Below are 18,721 nucleotides of genomic sequence, written 5' to 3'. Positions count from 1 at the left end.
GAGGGACTGTTGGGTAGATACAGTAATGTAGCCGTAACCGTAACTTGGCGCATACCTGCCATCCCAATAGGAAACCCTGAAAAGTGCCAAACCTTCAGTGCTTTATAGGTATGGGGCATGCCTCGCCAAACCGTAACTTGGGTGAATTGTAGAAGTTGGACGCTTAATGGGTTTCACCATCTTCAATTGTTCTCCATTTTGGATATTCTGTAAAAAAGTTACTCACAATAGCATTTATTCCTGGACCACTTGACATATCGGGAAAAACTGGTATGCATAATCTTTCCATATCTACCTGGCCAATTACCAGAAACTATATAACCAACATCAACCAATCAAAATGCAACATTTCTATGTTTTATTAAAAACTCACAAAAACTCCAAAAATGACATAAAACATCAATCCAATGAAGACTTTGGGACTGGCTGACTGAGACTTCATTGGCCTCGCTGTGGCTCTGAGTAATTGGCCCTCTTAATCTCTGCTTGCAGCCTTATATGTAAGGAGGGTTTAGACAGGGTTGTTACACTGCGACTTTGAGGCTTAAGGGATGAGATCCCAAATCCGGAGTAAAGTGTGGAGTCACAAGAACTCAAGAAAACCCGATTAACTTAAAATTCCGAGCCGAAAATCTCCCGCCCCGGCCACTCCTTGGCTTAGTGTCATTCTGCGGAGATTTGCTGGCTTTACTCGTGTTGGAATGCAGCAGCCTGTCAAAATGCGGAGGCTTGGGTTTGTGATGTCACCGATTGCCATCAAGTCAACCTGCCCAACCCCTTCCTTCATATCGACACCCATTTGACCTTGATGCTGTGGCTGCTGTTGCATTGTTGAATGTTCTGTCCGAAAGGATCATGCCTTTTCTGACAGCTTCAGTAACCTTTTAGACATTTGAGATAATTTACGCTTTTACTCTCTTCTAAATCATATGAGGCCACCGCCTCTTCTTATCATACCAAGTTCATAAGTCATGAGTAGGAGGAAGACACTTCATCGGCAAGTTAGATGGTGGACTTGCAAAGCTCTGAGCAGTGAGCAAGAGGACATCATCGCAGCCAACTGAAAACTTCCACCCCATGGGCAACACAAGAGCCAGCTGCATGTTGCCCTGACTCTCTGTCCTGTTCTAAATGCATAATGATTCGTCTTGAAAACCATGCTGTGCTTGCTGACGTACAGTAAGACCACACTTAAGACTTTACAGGTATGTTTTAGAGAACTAAAGAGGACTCCTCTAATCTGTCTACAGTCCCACAGGGCTCCCTTCTTGAACTCATGTAAGTAAGTAAGTACTGCTCCTTGATACAGATGATACAGCTGCTATCGGTTGCTTAAATGTGGTGTCATAAAACTTTGTGTCAAAATGTGTCCAATTGTTATCTTTTTTTGTTGTTGCAGGGTCTGAAGAGGGGTGTTATTTCTCTAACTGGAACATGGAACAAATCCCTTTGATTTTAGGTGTTAACACTTTCTTTTTGTACCATTTTGTTTAGAAAACATTTGGAGCCACTACAGAAAGAATAGGCAGCTATGTCTGCAAATTCTAAGAGATCAGACGTTTTGTCTGCTGATGGCTCTGGCTTGATGGGAGAAAGACCTGACTGGAATGCCTGTCCCCTCAGCAATAATGCTGAATAATGCAGCTTGACACAGCAGAGGAAAGTGTCTGGTTATCCTCCCCCCTCCAGACACAGCCTGCCAAGCGAGTTGGTAGATCAGGTGCTCTTGGCAGAGCGGGGTTTAGCTGTATGATTTTTGGAGCTCATGAGTGGTCACATGTCCTGCTGCGCCAAAGCTTCCACCACCACCAGGATAAACGGGCACACAAATTTCCTTTTGGCGAAAGGCGGACAAGTTCTAATGCTTTCCATTTAAAAGTTAAATCCATATACAGTCTTCCCTGAGTTTCAGGGGGTGACATGTGCCCAAATTTAGAAGCTGACCGTTCCTCGTGTCTCCCCACCCCTATCCTGGTACAGTATACAAGCTAAAATGTACCCCTCCTGTTCCTGACATTCTCCCCGCTTTTAAGGTTTGCGCTGGTTATTGGGGGCCTCATCTGGCTTTGCAAAAGATTATCCAAAGCTGTTCTTATAAGTGCAAGACAAAGAAACCATATTTCCACGTACATGAAAGTAGCGTAATCCCATTGCATGCAGAGGTCTATATGAGAGGCTGTCTGTTCGTTGCGGGGTCATATAGTAGATTAATTAATTTGAGAAGTATTATCAGATAAATATATTTGGCGGAAATGCTGATTAAAAAAAGTGATTAGTACATATTTCACACCAGGGTTCCTCATCATGAATAATATCCACTGCTGTACTGCATCGTGCTGCTGTGCTTTATAACTTTCCCCCTGGAGAACAACTAATCACAAAAAACTATGTTTTAAGTGAAATATTTGCCTTTGCCAAAAGTCTCAAAAGACAGGAAATGAAATCGATCAGCTGAAATTGCATCAGCCTGCTCCTCATCAAGGTGTATCAGCACGGATCTTTGACAACTGCTACAGCCCCGTATATGTCTACTGTACTTCAAACAACATGTATTCACCACTGGGCAGATTGCTTAAGATTTCAAACTGCCCATGTGTCCTATTTGTAACCACATGTCTTGTATCTCTCTTTCAGCAGAACTTTTCCACAAACTGTGTTGGGACACAGCATACGATTTTTAAACTAGTATGATTAATGGATAGATCCTGCATTAGAGTGTGGTTTATAGTGTGGAGTGTGTATTGCAATGATTTCCTAAGGATAAGAATCTAATTTTCAACTCATAACTTCAGATTAGATGGTTACTACATCATTACATCATAATCATCATAGTACTAGTACTATGGCTCTGTTGGTAGAGCATTGTGCTAACAATGCAACGGTACTAGTGGGTTTGAACTGGGGACAACAGATGCTGAAACATTCCATTAGTTGTTACCAAACATGGACAAGCTGTGTCAGAATTCTATCCATCATTACTTGTTTATTTTTTCCCTAATTTGGAATGTGGAACTGTACTTGCAGGGTCCCTGCATTGCTGCAGCCTGCACCATGCCTGTTCTTCACTCTGCAGCAATGCAGCTGAGCTGCACATTTATTGCAACAAGGCGGTGCTAATCGTGTGCAGGTGCCACAGGTGGACTGCATGGCCCAGGTTGCCAGTGTGGGTCGCCAAACTGCCTGCCTGCAGTCACCACTGGCACGGTCCAGATCCGTAACCAGCCTGTGGAGCCCCTACATACACCCAAACATCTCCTTAACATGACCAGCCACCCAGTGGCCCAGAATGCTGTGTGTTTCAGCTGCAATGTTGGCAGAGGTGCATAAGCTGAATTTCATAAAATACAATGTGCTGTCTGCATAAATAAGTTTTTTAAAGGGCATCTGCAAAGCTAATACATAATATTATGCTGATTTCATACAGATTTGCCCATTGAGCCCAATTTGTAGGAGCAACTACAGTTATTGAAAAAAAAATATAACAACAACATAACCACCAGTTTTTTCCACAATTGTAATAATTGTGCCTTGTTTCCACTGGCCAAGTTCATCAGTGGAATATTGCTTGGGAGAACCTTGCTGTGATTCCACCAGGAAAAAGTTTGTGCAGTTAATTTTCCCATTGGCTGTATTTTGTAATTTTGTTCATCATTCATCTGTTTCATGAGCTGTATGTACTTGTGCAGGTGGGTCTGTGTGTGTGTGTGTGTGTGCATGTGTGCATGTGTGTCTGTGTAGGTGTGTGTGCATGTGTATCTGTATGTGTGCGTGTGAATATGTGTGTGTGTGCGTGTGAATATGTGTTATGTGTGTGCGCGTGTGAATATGTGTCTGTGTGTGTGCGTGTGAATATGTGTCAGTGCATTTGTGCGTGTGAATATGTGTGTGTGTGCATGTGAATATGTGTCTGTGTGTGTGCGTGTGAATATGTGTCTGTGTGTGTGTGTGAATATGTGTCTGTGTGTGCAGTGAGTACTGGAGTAGTATGGGAACAGCTTTTTTAGTGACAGCCTGTAATATTAGTAGTGAGAGGCGGGGTTATGTTAATGAGCCCAATAGCATCCATTTAAGAAGGAGCCGGGCTTCGCCCTGATACTGTAAGGTGCCCTGAAAGTGAGAGAGGGGACAGGGACTCATTTTGTGGGCTAGAGGAGTAGAGGGGGACGAGCACAGAATGAGGAACGTTCTATTGGCATTCGTACTGGCAGCCCTTTCATCTGCTGCAGCAAGTAAGTCAGGGCACCTCCTGCGTGTGTGTGTGTGTGTGAGTGTGTGAGTGTGTGAGTGTGTGTGGGCATGCATGCGTGGTGTATGTGTGTGTGTGTGTTTGTGTGCATGCATGCGCATGTGCGTGCGTGTGCACATATGTATCTATATGTGTGTAAGATCTGTTGAAGTTTAAAATGCTTAATGTGTCAATTTTCTTTTAACACAGTTAATGCACATATACACGTATACATGTAGAAATGTGGAGTTTGCAATACAGTAGTTATTTATGATACACACTTCACTGGAGTGGATAATACTAGAAGCATTAGTATTGCTTAATACTGTGTTGGCTGATTATTATTATTATTATTTTATTATTATAGTTATGATGGGCAGAGGTCCAGGCTGACAAAGTTTTATTAATTCCTGTTCATATTAATGTTCAAGGGAACCTAATAACTAAAAACCAAAATAAAACAAAAAGCATTAATTTGTGTGTGGAAAAAATGCTCATATTTTCAACCTTGCTTTGTATCAACACCAAAACCAGGGGATTTAAAAATGTAACAGATTTAAAAATTTTGTTCTGTGCATGGGTGACGCCATTTTCTCTGCGCCTGTTGGAGGGGCATTCTAAGCACTTTTTAGCAATAAAGCCATCGGTGTCAGCCCTTCCCGACTCAGTGATATTCTTTGCGATGTCAGGTCATGTAAGGTGCAATCTATCTGCAAAGGGTTATACCACTTTCTGTCTTACTGTCTGTGTTTCTCATTGCTGGTGCGAGAATGACACACCTTCCCTATGAGCTTGGCTTAGCTCAGGAGGAAGTCATTTCCTGGAAGCTTCCAGAAAGAGAGAATTATGATTATGATTTTTTTGAAAGGTGAAATACCATTACACTGGCTCAGCTGATGGTCACATGCTCTGGATTGAGGGGGATTTTGGGACCATTGTGACTCTAACAGACGCCCCCTCGAAAAGCAACACTGCCCCCCATTCACATATTTTCTTGCACTCCTCCAGGGCATGCTTTCCCTTGAGAACCACTTTAGGGTGTTACACCACTGGACACAGAGCACTGACAGTTAAAAGCCTTCCAGACATGTTAAACAAGTTAGCTTGGCCTCAACACAGTAGCCAATCAGAACCGCTGGAATGTTCAGGTAATCTATCACTATTCTACCATACTGTACATGAGTGGGCAAACAGGCTTAAGAATTTTGTCAGTTATCCCATTTTTTCTGTTTTCACGATGGACAAGTAAAGACACTGGTCTGGTCTTTGTATTACTGAATACCAGTAGTTTTACTTATTATTATTTTCAGCATTCTCTCTCCGATATAGCATGTATGTCTCTCTCTCTCTCTCTCTCTCTCGTTCTGTCTCTTTCTTTCTCTTGACTTGTTATTTTAGAGTCCATAAGCCGCTTTACACAGTACCGTTCCTGGAATTCCCAGATGTACCCCATGTGGAAAGATGGGGACCCCCGGAACAGAAACATCTGGAGAGGTCAATATTATAATCACTGACTTCATGTTACCAGTTGATGTTTAGCCATATCCCTTGTTTTACATCTTGTGAACACATCTACTGTAAACACAATCTTCACAAATAACTTAAGCTAAAGTATGTACCTACTGTGCAAAGAACATCTCAGTCATCTGTCAATTTGACATACTTGACAATTTGACATATGCATGAAAAGTCGAGAACATCACCATTCACACAGAAGTCTGCAGTCAGCCTTTACAGAAGCGGAATATGTTTAATAATATGTTGAAATAAATAATTATCAATATATTGCAAACACAGTTCATGGTGACTTTCTGTTTATTTTCTGAAATTCCCATAATTAGAATATATTGCAGTATATTCCAGGCCAGTGAGGGATATTCACAGATTTACATATAAACAGGATGTTTTCCATCACTCCGTCCTTGCTTTGAAATCACAATGCTGCACCTTCAACCCGATCTGTCGCTGAACCACCGTGTCTCCATGCCGACCAGGCGGTGACGTGACGTTCGCCGTCAGCAACGACGCGCCCACGCTGACGGGCGCGAAGACCACTTTCTGCATCGAGATCCACTTCCCGCCGAGCCAGACGGTGTTGGCTGACGGCCGCGTGGTGTGGGCGGAGAACGGCGTACTTAACGGTGGGTCTTCCTCTTGCAGACCGTGCTTAACGGTGGGTCTTCCTCCTGCACACTGTGCTTAACTGTGGGTCTTCCTCCTGCACACCGTGCTGAAAGGTGGGTCTTCCTCCTGCACACCGTGCTTAACGGTGGGTCTTCCTCCTGCACACTGTGCTTAACGGTGGGTCTTCCTCCTGCACACCGTACTTAACAGTGGGTCTTCCTCTCACACACTGCGCTCAATGGGGGTCTTCTTCTCACCTGCATCCTGGTATTCTTGCGTGGCATGTAGGTCTGTGGTGGTTGGTCCCCTAAGGGATTGATTATTAATTTTTACCTGATCTGCCATTGAAATTATTCCTGTAACATCGTCTCTGTACCAGAGGTCTTAAACCTCCAGTACTCCAGTACTCTGGAGTGCAGAAGAGTGTTTCCAGGCCTTAAGACACATAAATGCGGCCTTCCTGTCTCTGCCCCAGGTACACGCTATCGACAGTCTCAGGCCGTGTATCCGGAGACCGACACGTCGGACGGCTGGAACGGCGTCTTTCCAGACGGGACGTCCTTCAACAGCGTCTCCGGCAAGAAGCCGCACTACGTGTACGTGTGGAAGACATGGGGTATGGTTCCAGCCTGTTACTGTTGTTTCTTGGGCAAACCCGCGTACTCGTTGACGGTTGCGAGCCTTCGGTCTTATCTAGAAGGCGCGCTCTAAATTGATGCTCACCTTTGTTTTTGCGTCGCCATGGCTCCCAGGACAGTACTGGCAGGTTGCGGACGGGCCCTCCTCCTCTCTGACCATCGGCACAGATGACGTTCCTCTGGGCTCCTACAACATGGAGGTGGTCGTCTACCACCTCCGCAGCAAGGAGAAGTTCATCCCCCTGGGATATGCCTGCACGCAGTTCTCCATCACGGGTAGCCGAGAGACACGCCTCCTATCACACCGCAGCCCACTCACGCACTTATGAGTCAGAGCAAGACACTTCATGTGCGGTTTCTGGGGTTTTTTAATATTATTTTGATATTATTTCAGTTTTTGGTCAATTTGGTGTATGTTTTCAACTGTGCAATGAAGGTTATTTTATATATTTACAGAAGTTTCTCTCTCTCTTCTTCTTCTTCTCTCTCCGTCTCTCTCTATTTCTTGCTCTTGCCTTTCTCTCTCTCTCTCCAGACCAAATCCCCTTTTCTATGTCGCTCTCTCAGGTGAACGACGTCAACGTGGCCGACCAGAGCTTTGTGCAGAACCGCGCCATCACCTTCAGCGTCAGCCTGCACGACCCCAGCCAGTACCTGAGTGACGCCGACGTCACCTTCAACTGGGACTTCGGCGACAGCAGCGGCACGCTGATCTCCCGCGAGCTCACCGTCACCCACACCTACACCTCCGCTGGCTCCTACCAGCCCCAGCTGGTCCTGCAGGCCGCCATCCCCAAACCGGGCTGCGCCACACCCGCCAACGTCCCGACCGCGGCCAATCCCACCCCTGCCCCGGTCACCTCCGTGCCCCTTGGTCCCCCCGTTGGTAGGAGCACCACAGGTGAGCTGGTCAGAATCTTGGCTATATGAAGATAAAAGAAAAAAGGCAAAAGGAACCAGGGAGACAAACAGAAAGCCAAGCTCAGTGATTAAGGCATCATTAATCAATTAGCACAGGAAATTTCCTGTCATGTCCATCCTTTCCCACGGATTTGGACCTATGTGGATCTACCTATCTGTGCACAAATTATTTTTGCTAATTATTTTCATTTTTGTAAAGTAGGAGTAGAACTGCAGTATTTGTTTTCCGCTGTAATAATCCCTGCTGCTGCTGTGATATTTATGCCAGATGGGCGGATTGAGACCTCTGAAGCTCCGGTGATGGGATCCACCCCAGGAGCCGCCTCTGCTGCCACACCCACGGGAGGGCAGGCTTCCCTCAGCCCTGTTGCCACTGAGGCTAAAACCGCTAACCGGGCTAAAGCCGCTAACAGGGCTAAAACCTCTAATGGGGCTGTCTTAGGAGCAGTGGGAGCAGCAGGGGAGGCCGCCTTGGCGGTGGAGATGGAGAAGAAGGGGGACCGGGCCAAGGTGGGAGCTCAGGCATCTGTGGTGATGGCCAGGCGGCAGGCCCCTGCTGGACCCACAGACGCCGACTGCGTCATTTACCGCTATGGGTCCTTCTCCGCTAACCTGAACATCGTCCGTGAGTTCCCTCTACCACTTCCCTTTGTGTCTCTTTCCATATTTTTCTTTTCTCTCCCTATATGTGAATCCTTCTCTTGTTCTCTCTTTCTTACTATCTCTCATTCTTCTTATCTTCAGCGGGCATTGAGAATGTGGAGATAGTTCAGATGGACAATGTCATCATAGAGGCTGAGGTGCAACAAAATGCGGTAGATCTCACAATCATCTGTCAAGGAAGGTGAGTATCCAGGCACGCCGATGCACGCACCTATGCCAGTGCCACAGCACCAGTTGAACTCCACCTCCCAGAATGCTTTAGGAGTTGCGTGCAGCTGCTAATATGGGCCTCCCAGTGAAATGTCTGAAGTTTGATGGTTGGAGCCTTTGTCCTCCTCTCCAGCCTGCCGACGCAGGTGTGCACGGTTGTGCTGGACACGGACTGCATTGTGCCGGTACACACCACGTGCAACTCGGTCATGCCAACTGCAGAGTGTCAGATGGTCTTGCGTCAGTTCTTCAACGACTCCGGCGTCTTCTGCATCAACGTGTCCGTGACTGATGATGTCAGTCTGGCGGTCACCAGCGCCAGAGTCAGCGTGACCATGGGTGAGTAAGAGTCTGTGTGCATGCACATGTGTGTGAGTGTGTGTGCGCATGCATGTGCGTGTGTGTGGGTGGGCAATTCTAGTCCTGGGGGGCCAGTGTGTATGCAGGTTTTTCATTTATCATTTATCCTAGCTAAATGAACTAATTGGCTGTATACACAAACACTGGTTCACTCATAGATTAGATCATAGTAAAACATTTCACACGAGGACACAAGAAGTCTTCGTTGCTCAAGAAATGTTTTTTTTTGTTGTTGTTTTTACAATTAATTACAAGCATTTATTAATACACATTTTAAAACTCACAGTTCTCCTCACCAACACACAGCTTGGCACAACAGATAATTTCATGCCCAAAATGCACCAAAACTAACAAAAGACTGCACACATATCTCAAAATCAAATAATTCTACCAAAATACGAGCATAGTTTCTCCCAACAAGAACACTTTGTCACTCACAATGACCTAAAACATTAACATTATTAGAAGCATTTCAATAGAAGCATCAATTTATGCCAATCTTTGAAGTAATAAATCATTTTGTGCTCTCAAGTTTTTCTTATGTTATTGTTGACAGCATATTGTATATAAGAAATAAGAAATTTATATTGATTATGCCCAATATGCAGTGCCATCAGATGCCCTTGTAGAATGCATATCTTACCTGTTGATTCGCTGGAAAATTCTCATAATAGACACCACTGTTGAACAGTATATCTGCACACTCAGACCAGCCTTTCTCATTGACAGAACATGATTTATCGCATGATCACTTATAGAAGCCCTAATCTCATTTCAGACTATAGCTCTTGGTCTTTCTCTCGGTTGTCTTCCATCATGCATGTGTACTCCTCTTCCTCTCCCTCTTCCTCTCTGTCTCTCCCTCTCCAGGCCACTCTTCCTCTGTCAGTCACTTCTCCATCTCTTGTTGGGTCCATCTTTACTAAAAATCATTCCAAAGGTGTCCCCTTTTACTATGTAGATGGTGATGAAATTGAAAACACCAGGGTAGGTCTCCAGCTGAGATGGGAATCAGCTGTTGTTGGTGTCATTGACATACAGTGCTGTGAAAAAGTATTTGTCCCCTTCCTGATTTCCTCTATTATTGCATATTCATCACTATGAATGGAAATTTTGGCAGGCTGGCCAGTCCTGGGAATATTCACCAGTGTTCCAAGTGTTCTACATTTGGAGGTAATGGCTCTCCCTGTGGTTTGGTGGAGTCCCAGATTTTTAGAAATGGCTTTGGAACCCTTTCTAGACTGATATATTTCAACAACTTTTTTCTAATCTCTTCTGAAATTTCCTTTGATCGTGGCATAGTGTGCTTGTTGAAACTTTGTGGTGACTACCTCTTTCTGATAGTAATGATCAATATGATTGAGGTCTAGATTCAAGATGGCTGGCTGGGTTCAATCAAATGAATATAATTATCAATTAAATTTGGTTAACTGGTCGATTAATTAAGTGGGCAATTACTTTTTCATGTGCGATATGAAAGTTTGACAACTTTTTTCATTTAATAAATCAAATAATAATTAAAAAAATGAAACAAATACAGTCCTCATTACCCTCCTCTGCTGCATTTGTGCTTGTGTGTTTATGTGCTTATATTTGTGTGTATGCGTTTTTGTGCCCATGCACATGTGTTTGTATTTGGCTGTATGCATTTTGTCACAAAACCTTGCTATTGCCATCAATATTGAGTGGTGAGTATCCAAATCATCATTAATCATTTTATGGTACTTATCAATGTCATAGAATATTTTAAAATATATGTGTGATAAATGAACATACTCTATGTAAATTGATGGTGTGTATTTGTATATATAGTTCATTAAAAGAACACTTTCAGAGTTAAAACCACCTAGAGATCAGTGATGCGGAGTAACTAAGCATGCTCAGTTTAGACTTTCTGTGTGGTTGTATTGCAGCATCGGGCTTCACCATCAGTGCCATGGCAACTGCACTGGGCATGATGATCCTTGGGGTTGCCATATGTGCAATGGCTTTCACCTACAGGTGAGAAACCCCCACACTCCAGGGGTGCACTGTACTGCAAATTGCACCAAACCAATAAAATCAGGATCTTGAAGATACCAAATATCAGTCCAAATGAATAACCAATGACTGAATACTTCCACAGTCTTGAGAAGTTACAATTTATGGCACAGGGATAAAATAAACCAAACACTGAGGTATTATTGTTCTTTCACCATAATTTTAAACAGGCACTTAAAGGACTACCATCCACTGAGAGAGGACCTAGCTGTTAAGTCCTCACTGAGCACTAGACGGGCCTCTGCTGCTGCTCTGATATGGAAGCTGCTGGCCGATCAGACTGTTGGAGAGAAGGGCCGTCCCCTGCTTCCAGGCTGAACACTCTGACCTTGATGAGAATCAAGACACGGACACACACACATAAACACACGCACACATACAGAAATACGGACACACACAGACAGGCACAACCACACATACACACAGTCAAACACAGGCACCCACCCACACACACACACACACACACACGCACACAACCACACATACATACACCGGCACCCACACACACACTGCACACCTACACAAACACACACACACAAACACAGGCACACACAAACATATTTGCACTCAACTGCCAAATATGCCTCCTAATTTTGAATGTTGATTCCCATTTCCCCTTTTACCAGAAGCAATTAAAAACTGGAAATGCATCTACAGATCCCATAAAACAGGGTTTCAGGCCAGATCAAGGAAAGTTATTTCTGTGATTTTTAGTTTTTGGCACTATTTTTAATATAAAATATTGCTAACATTCCAAACCTTATCTGACCCAAAAATATACATTTATAAATTTGACAGAGTTTACAGAAATTATGCAGCTTTGTGTTTCCCACCTGATTTATAACTGTATAATTTTCTAGTTTGTAGCTGTTTCATGAATGTGACAGGCTGTCTCACAGTAGCACCCTCTACAGTGTTTGTGATACTGTCGTTTTTTAAATTATCTCCAAATATGGGCCTGTTTTTTTTTTTTTTTTTTTTTAGCACAACATACTCTTTTCAGTGTTCTATCCCTTCATTCTTTTTCTAATAAAAGTCTCCGTTTTTTGTTATTGTTAATACTATGCCCATGCACCATTAACTGGTATTTATACATGCAAAAAGTGTACATTTCAACTTGGAAATCGAGTTACACCCAAGTTACGAAACGTGCATTTTCCAGCTACACGAACTCATGTTATCTCATTATTTAAATAAACTATATCTAGACGGGGGCTAATAACGTGTAACCTTCCTCTGAACGGTGATAGTGGTATGCCTCGAACCAGAAGAAGAACAAATGTGGCTGTTTATTTTTTGAGTTGCATTTCTCGTCATTGCTACGTATATTTAAAATGTGGTTTACGTTGGCTTTGTTGGATTTTCTCAGCATTGATTTCCTGTGGTTCTCTACTTTAATCACAGGAGGGCACCCTTGAGCAAATGAGAAACTGCCGCCATAATGGTAGCCTACAACTTTACAAGTTTTGAGTCCAACGGGGGCGCCGAAACGATGGTCGAGTATTTAAAAAGTAAACAAGGCTTTCGTGGTTATTTTCGTTGTAGTATATATTTTTATACAGTCTATGAATATAGCTCATGCCACAATGAAACCTCGTTGAAAAGTTAAACATCCTTGCTCACTTTACCTTCGCTGTTGCCTGGGTACCCCTACCGTTAGGCTACTTCGTTTTCTGGCGCAGGCCTACTGAGGATTTACCGCTACGTCGTGGTTGTTACCAGGAATCACTGTATGACCACAGTACGACATCTTCACGATTTTACAACAGGAGTAAGTACTGACATCAGGTAACATAATTATGTGTGTACTATGGAGAAGAGATGGGGCTGGGTCGTTGGGAGCTAGCCAGTTGCTTAACGAGAATGTTATAAATGGTCTTACCAGCTAGCAAATCCTGTCCTAATTATTTTCATAATCTAAGTATTTTTACTTCATATCTGCCATTAATAAGTGTTTAGAGTAGTCTCTTTGTAGATTCATAACTACAGTGTTGTATATTCTGATTTGCTTGCTTGGTAGGCATACACCTGTTGTAACAAAGATGGGAGTGAGTGTCACATTTAGGACTGCTAATCACAAAATATTTAGTTTTCTTGTTCAGAACCAAATGTGTTTTTGTGAGTGAATGTTATGGTGGTGGTTTTGGATAAAATTGACCTATCTGGAAGACACATTCTTTTCTTGCTTGCATGTCAGTCTGATGACAGATTTGGCACCAGTGTAATGGCATCACAAAGGAGTGGAAGCAGCATATTGTCTGGCTTCAGGAAAAAAAAACTATTTCAGCATTCTCTCTACAATGTGAGACTAAAGAAAATGGGCAATCAGCTTTCATCAACAGGCACAAGATAAATATGAACGTTTACTTCTTTTCAAATGTATGACCAGGAAAATAATGCAAAAATCATTTTGAAGAATGTCGTTTATAAACACAACCGCTGAAAGGTTGACACAATGTGTCCATCGTTTCTGTATGGATATTCTGCTGTGATTGGTAGCCCACTACACGGTCACATCGGTGATTGGTTAAAATGTAAACGGCATGATAATGACCAATCTACAAATGACCAATGTCACATGTTCCTTTGGTGGGCAGTATAGGAACTGTGTTCCTTTTAGAATAAAAAGCTAATAAAAAAAAAAAAGCAATGTGTAACTATTAAAATATTAAGATTTTAATTACACAGGTTTTTGAACTACCATTATTTATATAGGAGAGTGTGGTGAATTTGTGGCTTGTGGTTTTGCAGTTTACTGGGAGCAGAATGAGGTAGAGAAGTGGATCTGCAGAACAGAAAGTGCTTTCAGTTGCTTATGGGCATCAGTGGAACGTCTAACATGTTACGCAAATCAGGAGTGGTTAAAGTTGTGGAGGATTCAGACTTTGGCTATTTTTTCAAATATTTTACATGTTCTGTAGCCGCTCAGTACTTGCTTGTAGAGAAGTGGTATGAATGTCGGCCATATTGTGAATATCATTGATGAGACTCAGGATGCACACCAAATCAATAACTTTTTTATTAGCCTACATATCACAGTCAAAAGATAAAATGGTAAGATGAAACACTTCAAAATGAACAATGATCTCAGATTTTACAAAGTGAACAAATAATCCAATCACTTATTCGCAGCACATTTCTAAAATCATTTGCAATGAGATCACAAACCCTTGAAGGTGACATTACTACATAGATATTTCCTACACAATCATAAAATGAAGGGATGTGTGTAAACCTTTGACTGATGATAAGCATTCTATAGTGATTGATTACACTGGATGGCTAATTGCCTTTAGTACTCCTCTCCTTCCTCTTCTCCTTCGCCTTCAATGGAGTCGACGCCCACCTCCTCATAATCCTTCTCCAAGGCGGCCATGTCTTCTCTGGCCTCGGAGAACTCTCCCTCCTCCATACCCTCCCCCACGTACCAGTGTACAAAGGCGCGCTTGGCGTACATCAGATCAAACTTGTGATCCAGGCGGGCCCAGGCCTCGGCGATGGCGGTGGTGTTGCTCAGCATGCACACCGCTCTCTGAACCTTAGCCAGGTCCCCACCAGGAACCACGGTGGGGGGCTGGTAGTTGATGCCAACCTTGAAACCAGTGGGGCACCAGTCCACAAACTGGATGCTGCGCTTGGTCTTGATGGTGGCGATGGCAGCGTTTACGTCTTTGGGCACCACGTCACCACGGTACAGCAGGCAGCAGGCCATGTACTTGCCGTGACGAGGGTCACATTTGACCATCTGATTAGCTGGCTCAAAGCAGGCATTGGTGATCTCAGACACAGAAAGCTGCTCATGGTAAGCCTTCTCAGCAGAGATAACGGGGGCATAAGTAGCCAGAGGGAAGTGGATTCGGGGATAGGGCACCAAGTTGGTCTGGAACTCTGTCAGATCAACATTGAGGGCACCATCAAATCTGAGGGAGGCTGTGATGGAGGATACAATCTGGCTAATGAGCCGATTGAGGTTGGTGTAGGTGGGGCGCTCGATATCAAGGTTTCTACGGCAGATGTCATAGATAGCCTCATTGTCAACCATGAAGGCGCAGTCAGAGTGCTCTAGGGTGGTATGGGTGGTCAGGATGGAGTTGTAGGGCTCCACCACAGCTGTGGACACCTGAGGAGCTGGATAGATGGAGAACTCCAGCTTGGATTTCTTGCCGTAGTCAACAGACAGGCGTTCCATCAGCAGGGAGGTGAAACCAGAGCCGGTACCACCTCCAAAGCTGTGGAAGACCAGGAAGCCCTGGAGGCCTGTGCACTGGTCAGCCTGGGGAGAGAGTGGAGTCACGTTATTGCTGTAGGAGAAGACCTGGTGGGACTCAACACACAACATCTACATATATAAAGGCCTTCAGTTTTACAGGGCTCAAACAGATACCCACCAGTTTGCGGATCCTGTCCAGCACCAGGTCGATGATCTCTTTGCCGATGGTGTAGTGGCCGCGAGCGTAGTTGTTGGCAGCATCTTCTTTTCCAGTGATGAGCTGCTCAGGATGGAACAGCTGGCGGTAAGTCCCAGTGCGCACCTCATCTGGGGAGGTGGACAGAAACACAGGAGTCAGAAGACTAAGAGACAAAACTGAGGACCAGAGTTTCAGCAGAGCAAAGCACTCTTGACATCGACCCAAAACTCACCAATGACTGCAGGCTCCAGATCCACAAACACAGCCCTGGGGACGTGCTTGCCTGCTCCCGTCTCACTGAAGAAGGTGTTGAAGGAGTCGTCCCCTCCTCCGATGGTCTTGTCACTGGGCATCTGTCCATCCTGTTGGATACCATGCTCCAGGCAGTAGAGCTCCCAGCATGCATTGCCAATCTGAACCCCAGCCTGTCCCACGTGGATGGAGATGCACTCACGCTGGGGAGAGAGGAGAGGGAAAACCAACTGTCAACTTTGGCAGAACAGCTCACAGTTCTTTATTATTTAGAAGAAATTTTAACATCTATACTGCTGACTTTAGTCAGAGTACTCAACCTCAACACCTTATGTGTCTATTGCATCTCACAAGACTCACCCACACTTTTGGGAATGGCTTAATCTGCGTCTGAAATGCAGTGAATAATTACAGGGTATTTCAACTACTGCAGTAGCACACTGAATTGGTGTGACTTTGGTGTGACTCAGGAAACAGCAAAGAAACAGCAGTCTTGTGCCCTTTAGAAGCTGTGCTTTTTGGGAACAATATTGTCAGAAGACCTTTGTGGCTCACAAACGTTATTGTTAAAAAAAACTGTCTTTGTTAACCATTATTATAATGACCATTATAGTCCGTCTCACTAATGTCTTGCCTCCTCAGCCTTCAATCTAGTTTCGCTAAAATCTGTGAATTGACAAGGCACCTGACTGGAGATCTTTATAAGAGGGTTGCAGAAATAACAGATCTTTGCTATGTGCATTTTTACTGGGAGAGAGAAAGCTGGAGAGAGGGGCACTGCCCCTGTTCACTGCACTTCAGTCTCACTGAGAAGGATCTCTCTCTCTCTCACTCACTCACTCATTGACTCTCTCTCTCTCTCTCTCTCTCCCTCCCTCCCTCCCTCCCCCCTTTCCCCCTTTCTCATCATCCAGCCTACTGCCACAAGAGATTTGCACATGCTCAGGCAACACCCCCCCATATCCCCATCCCCCACCGGTCTCAGCATAGCAATTTTTCTGTTGCTAGGCAACAATGGCTTTAAGGCTGAACACACTTCCATTTGAGGGTAGAGAAAGGGGAAGCAAGGAATTGCTTTCTGTAAAGAAATATATACATTTTTAATAGGTTTGTTGTACATTGTGCTATTGTGCTTTTCGAGAGTGGTCAGTGCTCTTGTAAGGCATGTAGGTTTTTGAGTTTTCCAAAATAAGGTTCTGTCAAGGGGAGTGTGTGCGCAGACTGTAGAGCACATAAAATATACCCCCGTGTGGAAATGGGTACAATTCCCAGCCAATGGCGCTGCTTGTGCTGTGACCCACCTCTATCTGTAATCCTCTCTGCTTTCCCCTCTCCAAGTGAAGAAATACTTGAGGGCAGATTGTCCCCTCAATTTTGTTAAAAAAACTGTCTCTACAGTCTATATACATTATATGGGTATAATGGTGTCCCTTTGTCTTCTGACTATCACATTGTCTAGCATCTGATATTCCAGAATGATTCTGAGGCTATTGCTGTGATACTAACTGCAGCTAACATCCCAGAACAGACTGCGTCATTTGAATGCTGCATACTTTTATTCATAAGCATCACATGTCAACACATAACGGCCTACTAGGATTTGCACCTTCTGTGACAAAATACAAATAGACTAATTTATCTCCTCCCCAACCCCCTTAGCAGGAAAGTAATCACATGACCTGGCACATTGAAAATGTGGCATGACTGTAGACCATGAAAACTACAGAGCCAGCAAATGCTTTATGGTGCATGCGCCCACAAGGCAAATGCATTTGATGCGAAGCTGCCACAGAGGTCACTTTACAACCCCCAGAAGGGATGGGTACAGCTGCCTTGGGCTGCCGAATAAGAATAGGGAGTCAATTTGCGAAGCTGCATCTGACAGAGGGTCCGGCAGACAGCTGCTCAACCGCCATCCACCCCTCAGCCCCTCCCTTTCCAACACCATGTGCATGACTTATTTGAAATTAGGCAGTGGTGGTTCTGGTGGTGGGGGCAGGGGCTTGGTCAGAAATTAGATATTGCACAGTTGTCTGTCCATCTCCAACTGCAGTGTACCCTGGGTTTCATGTTATAGTTTCATCTCCAGTCAGTCAGGGAGGGAAATGAAATGAGGAACTTTATCCACAGGCACTGAGAAGCCATTTTAGCTGCTAGCATTATCTTCAGGCAATATTAAGCCACGTAACAACTGTTCTGCAGCCACCGTGTGTTTATTTTTGTGCCAACAAGTCAGATGAGAAACCTTTCGGATTTTTTTTTTGGTCCAATGATACCAGAAAAAGCTTATCAATCTTGAGCTGGTAGCATCAAGCACACAAAATGGCAATGCTCCACTGCAGAGCAAGATTATAAAAGCCTGGCATGATGTATCCAAACAAACACTGTACCTGTGATCTATTTCCACTCTTTGGTGACAACAAATGAACCAATGAGCAACAAATTAATTGATTGGATTCTCTGTTAAAAAGCTATTTTCACTATGCCTGTTTGCTTGATATAGGCTATAAAAATACTTGTTTCTATTTGTCGAGATGCCCCCCCACCCCGCCTTACACCACAAGTAATGACACAAAAGTCGTCTCCACCCTGTCCTAACAGTGACGGCAAAGTGAACAGAGGCTGTGGAGAAGACAAAGCCAACGTGTCGCCAACAGGTGGAGCGAGAGAGCAAAAGGTTTAGGACCCACCCAAGCATTAGGAAGCCAGAGACCGTGTCGGCGGGAGTGCAGGTTTTATCTTTTTGTTTGACTCGTACAGTATCTGTAATTGGGGTACCCAATGTAACGGCACACTAAATTCCACTAATGACCAAATGAAGGCATTATTAAGTGAACAACTACAGCCTCCACCCTTCCCCTTAGTACAAAGACGAAACA

At 44.1% G+C, this 18,721-nt stretch overlaps 2 protein-coding genes across 3 annotated transcripts in view; one reads left to right on the top strand and one right to left on the bottom strand.

Annotated features, from left to right (window-relative positions):
• The first annotated feature begins 4,110 nt into the window (after nucleotides 1–4,110).
• Nucleotides 4,111–12,240, top strand: pmelb (premelanosome protein b). Its single transcript, XM_064299486.1, has 11 exons — nucleotides 4,111–4,229; nucleotides 5,624–5,719; nucleotides 6,220–6,366; nucleotides 6,825–6,965; nucleotides 7,102–7,263; nucleotides 7,523–7,888; nucleotides 8,177–8,533; nucleotides 8,653–8,752; nucleotides 8,915–9,120; nucleotides 11,055–11,142; nucleotides 11,352–12,240. Exons 1-11 carry the CDS (start codon nucleotides 4,175–4,177, stop codon nucleotides 11,497–11,499), a joined length of 1,866 nt encoding a protein of 621 aa, XP_064155556.1. The 5' UTR covers nucleotides 4,111–4,174; the 3' UTR covers nucleotides 11,500–12,240.
• A 1,936-nt stretch (nucleotides 12,241–14,176) lies between these two features.
• The window catches only part of LOC135234665 (tubulin alpha chain-like), a 33,420-nt gene continuing 28,875 nt past the window's right edge, over nucleotides 14,177–18,721 (bottom strand). For both annotated transcript variants that reach the window (XM_064299490.1, XM_064299489.1), the window contains exons 2-4: nucleotides 15,823–16,045; nucleotides 15,570–15,718; nucleotides 14,177–15,454 (exon numbers count right to left, since the gene is read on the bottom strand). In XM_064299490.1, the coding sequence (XP_064155560.1) occupies nucleotides 14,474–15,454; nucleotides 15,570–15,718; nucleotides 15,823–16,045 (1,353 nt within the window). In that variant the 3' untranslated portion in view covers nucleotides 14,177–14,473. The remainder of the gene's footprint in view (nucleotides 15,455–15,569; nucleotides 15,719–15,822; nucleotides 16,046–18,721) is intronic.

Source organism: Anguilla rostrata, chromosome 11 (genome assembly GCF_018555375.3).
Source record: "Anguilla rostrata isolate EN2019 chromosome 11, ASM1855537v3, whole genome shotgun sequence".
NCBI lineage: Eukaryota > Metazoa > Chordata > Actinopteri > Anguilliformes > Anguillidae > Anguilla > Anguilla rostrata.
This window is presented reverse-complemented; position numbering and strand designations above follow the sequence as displayed.

Excerpts from the sequence above, each read along its gene's own strand:
- pmelb (XM_064299486.1), top strand. The coding sequence starts at position 4,175 with ATGAGGAACGTTCTATTGGCATTCGTACTGGCAGCCCTTTCATCTGCT. Across the intron at positions 6,966-7,101 it reads GTACGTGTGGAAGACATGGG|GACAGTACTGGCAGGTTGCG; the intron begins GTATGGTTCCAG and ends CATGGCTCCCAG. Across the intron at positions 9,121-11,054 it reads CAGAGTCAGCGTGACCATGG|CATCGGGCTTCACCATCAGT; the intron begins GTGAGTAAGAGT and ends GTTGTATTGCAG.